Genomic DNA, 4,393 nt, shown 5'->3' with positions numbered 1-4,393 from the left:
GCATTACCCCAAAGCAAAATGCCGTATGTCATTAGACTGTGAAAGTATCTACCTATGTGTGTGTCCATGGCACCCGCAATGGTTTCCCTAGTTCGGGGCTATGAGTGTATGCGTTGTTTCTTTGCTGTTGTTAGATGTAATCCTAATGAAAGTAAATTTACTAACTTGCCACTCCTAAAGGTAGAATATCTTCATCAGATTTGAATGAGACCACTACAAAACCTCCTTCTTTAAAGTCAGTTGAAAATTAGTCAAAATGGCTCTGCGTTTACGGTTTAGCGCTTTAACATTAAAATTTAATATGTGCCATATATAGTATTTAGTAGCAGTAGAGCTTCTTGTGAGAGTTCGTCCAGGGAAGTACTGCCACCTTATCTATTTCTGCCGGCAAGCAGTAATATCAGCATTACTGGGTTCCGATTTTAAAGGTTAAGGGTGCTGGTTTAATAGGCACTTGTCAACTTATATCTCAGGGTGACAGGCGCAGTAGCAGTGCTTCTCAGATCTTTGCAATTTAAAGCTCTGAGTGGCACTATAACTGACAGGCGTGTAGCTTACCATAAGACGCACGACTTGTTCGTCGCATCACTTGATATTATTAAAAACGTTTTGGGAGGTACAATGCCTACAGATACACATATACTTTGGCACCAACAGCGTGTACGTCCGTGTACGCATTCCGTGTTCAAATAGTGTACACTAGGCGTCGCTACGAAAAATCTATGAACGAACTTACCGATTTGCGTGCGGGGCATATTCAATGTGATATGAAAAAGGCGCCTATTCCGCCGCCAATTTTGTTAGACTTGCATTTTTTTCATTGTTATGTTAACATCAGAAATTGAAGCAGCCACAATGTATACCTAAGCTTGATGTGATGCGCATAAAGATGATGATACCTCTATCAAAGTCCTGGAATGATTTAAAACAAAAATCAAAAAAGTTAAATAAACTATGGTTAATTTGAATCCAAGAAAGAACCAAAGGATGATATGGTTTTGGTCTACCGGGAAAGTTGATATGAGCCCGAGAGTGCCCATATACGGCGACTTAATGCAATCGCCTATAAATCCCAAGTGTAGCAATGCAATCACGCGTTTGTATCGAAAATCGCGCGAGTGTGTAAAGGTAGACGATCAACGACTGCATTGCTATTGCATCGCGTTTGCATCGCTGCTAAACTTCGCCGTGTGTAGACGCTCTATGCTCTAAAAAGGAAATAATACTGGCCACTCTTTTAAAATACCGTCAACTTGTCACAGTAAAATTTGAATAATGAAAACCCCGAATTTGTACAAATCATATTTGTCAATCAAAGTTTACAAAATATTTATTAAGATATACTCCTGTGTTTGTATCATTTATGAGTAACTTCGCTGGAGGCTTACGTGGACACTCACTAATAGGTTTCTAAGCGAAACATTTTATATTCATTTAATAGTTTTAATACGGTACAGGTAAGTGAAAAACCACTGGGTATTATCTAAATTATTATTTTGACACGATGAACGTGTTAAAACACTAGGTACTGTTCACATCCTCAAGATGAACCTAAGCAATACCTATCATCTGTAGCTCCTGGCTAAGACTCAGAATTCTATTATAGTCAGCGGCGGTAAGCACCAAACTTTTCTCAAACTACATTAGCATTTTACAGTACACTTATGTAAATGGTAAGAGCTTACTTACCATTAACACAAGAACCAAGAATTCCATTACTTGTTGTAATGCTTTTTAGAACAATGTTATTATAATTGTTTCTCTACCGGCTCAAAAACTCTAATCTTTCATTCGTTGCACTCATCATCGACTACGAGATAAAAACAGTACATCTTAACGTGTCTATTAATAGAACGTGACTAAAAGATAACACAGCGCAAAACTTAAGCTTAGTTTGAGATCTTGTCTCCAATATTTTCCCGTCGAAGTAGGCAGAGACAACAGCCTTCCACTTGCTACGATCCTCACGTACATGTAGCATTAGAGCATCAGTATAAGTTTTACTGCGTTCCGATATTGAAGGGTAAGGGTGCTGGTAAATTTACAGGCACGTGCGGCTTGTTAATTTATGTCTCAAGGTGATGGGCGCAGTGACAGTGCCCCTCAGATCTTAGCGATATAAAGCTCTGGCTGGAACTCTTAGGGACAGGCGTGTAGTTTATCATCAGGCGCAAGACTTGTTCGTCCCTTCACTTGATATTATAAAAAAAAACTTCCACTCAATAACAAGCACCAGTACTTTCATACATGCTCCGCAATTAAGGGAACTCTTGACCTGTTATTATCATATCAAATACTTATTGTTCATATTCTGATATACTACACGTATTAGTGTTCACGCATTGTTTTACAAATTGTTCTAATTTTAGAAGCTAATATGTTGTCGGACATCGATTTTATGCAAGGATTACAAGAACGTCGTCTGGATACTGCTCCAGAGCCCGTGTATAACACAGACATTGATATCACCAAACCAAATATTTTACAAGAACGTCCTTTCCGAAACAGGAGAAGCCCAGTCATTGTTGAATTTGGTAAAAAGGAAATTGTCGCTTTATCAAATGTCACAATATATATTAAGTGTAGCATTTGACCTTTTTACGTTGAGGATCAAGTATTCTAGTTTTCTCGCCCAAACGGCTGCAATAGATGTAACAATTATGTATGACACACGTGAAAGAAAATTAATGAACAGTAAAAGAAAGAAGAGAAAGATGACAGTAAGTGAACAGAACTCGAAATTACAATTGTTGACAAGAGTAAGTTTAAAGAACTTGTTGATCTGTGTAGTATGAACAAGAATGGAATAAATGGAGGTGATATTGTATGTATATGTATGGTACTGTATTGTATGTATAAAGGTAGGAATTACATAACTGCAGTTCTACACACCTTTATCTAGTCATGTAGATAGAATGAGTTGAAAAAGGCAGAATGTTCATCAGGACATTCAGGTCCCATCCCTAATGAATGCAGTAGTGAATGTCGGTTATAGTAAAAAAAGTGCAAAAGTAGAATGATTGATGTGACATTGTTGCGTAATACCTGTGTATCTTATAGACTGAATGAGAAACAGTTTATTAACTAGTGTAGTGGTGTGAACGACGATGTATTGACAAGAAAGAAAAAAATATATTTCGATGGTCTCGAGACATAACGACACTAATGTAGTGCAAACGTATGGGCAAAAACTTGGGGATGTCCTTAAAAATGCCAAGACAAAAGTAGCAAGAATATAGATGAAAGCTTCAACCGAATATCTATGACTGCAGTAGGTCCAAAAAAATTAAGATTATAATTCACTATATACCTGTTTTGTCGATATTTTACTATCAATATCATAGATTTATGTCGCACTGCTTTTACAATAGAATTGGAACTCAAAATATAGAAATTCAAGATTATATTATTGCTGTCATTAGAATATTGTAAGAAATAATTATCAAATATGTACTTAACTCAAAATGAGACAAACTTTTTGTGAACTCGTTCTGAACAGAACAACCCTTACTCAAGAGGATGAAATTCTTTTTCCCTTTTATTTTTAAATATATTTGGCAAATAGGAAATTATTAGGACGTCTGTAATAAACTCATAAATCTTAATAATCTTTGACAGGAAATGATTAAATGGTTTTTCATCGATTTTGAAAAAAATACACTTCTTGAGTTATACATTATTGTATTAACAGTGTGATTTGTCAAAATCATTTATAATGAAGGAAAAACAACAATTATCTGTAATCAATCTTGTAATAATAAGATGGTATGATCACAGTTACAGCGTGAAGATGCTGTAGTTTTGTGGCAATTTGAAATCTCTCCGAAAATATTTACTTATTGGTTTCGCATAAAACCAACCTGAAATTGTATTACTGCTAAACCCGATAAATTAAGAACAAATATGTCTTTCAGCTGATGCTCGCGACATAACATCAGTGGTAATGTCTATGATGATGGAGGTCGGTATGAATATAATGAAGATGCGAATGTCGTTCAATGCTCATAATGACAGAGTAAAGTTGATGCAGAAATGCGCGAAAGCTATTCAAATGTGCTGCGAGAAATTCAGAGTCACCAATTTTCCAATAGCGACTTGTGGTTCCGTATTAACCTCTATGATTAAATCGGGAATTATGGACGACGTGAGTTATTATGTTAAGGTGTATTTCTTTGACAAAATATGAAAGATTTTACGGCCAGAATATTAAGAAATTTTAGCCATGTGCTGAAGTTGTACCAGAACCTAATGTCATTTAGATAAATTTAATTTAAATTTATATTGGGCAACATAGTAATAGTGATAAAAATTTGCTTTATAAGTATTTTAAATAACCGAAATTAATCTATCCGAATGAAATAGAACAATGCGTCAATTAATAATACCAATATAA

General features: G+C 35.5%; 1 protein-coding gene across 1 annotated transcript; it reads left to right on the top strand.

The window, feature by feature from the left end:
* The first annotated feature begins 1,580 nt into the window (after positions 1-1,580).
* Positions 1,581-4,186, top strand: LOC113231838. The gene is made up of 3 exons (XM_026466372.1): positions 1,581-1,615; positions 2,370-2,534; positions 3,915-4,186. The coding sequence occupies exons 2-3, from the start codon at positions 2,378-2,380 to the stop codon at positions 4,184-4,186; spliced, it is 429 nt and encodes a 142-aa protein (XP_026322157.1). The 5' UTR covers positions 1,581-1,615; positions 2,370-2,377.
* Positions 4,187-4,393: the final 207 nt, after the last annotated feature.

The sequence above is a fragment of the Hyposmocoma kahamanoa genome, unplaced genomic scaffold (assembly GCF_003589595.1).
Source record: "Hyposmocoma kahamanoa isolate Upper Pololo Valley unplaced genomic scaffold, ASM358959v1 66, whole genome shotgun sequence".
NCBI classification, from domain to species: Eukaryota; Metazoa; Arthropoda; class Insecta; order Lepidoptera; family Cosmopterigidae; genus Hyposmocoma; species Hyposmocoma kahamanoa.
Note: the sequence above shows the minus strand (reverse complement) of the source record. Positions and strands in the feature narration are given on the sequence as shown.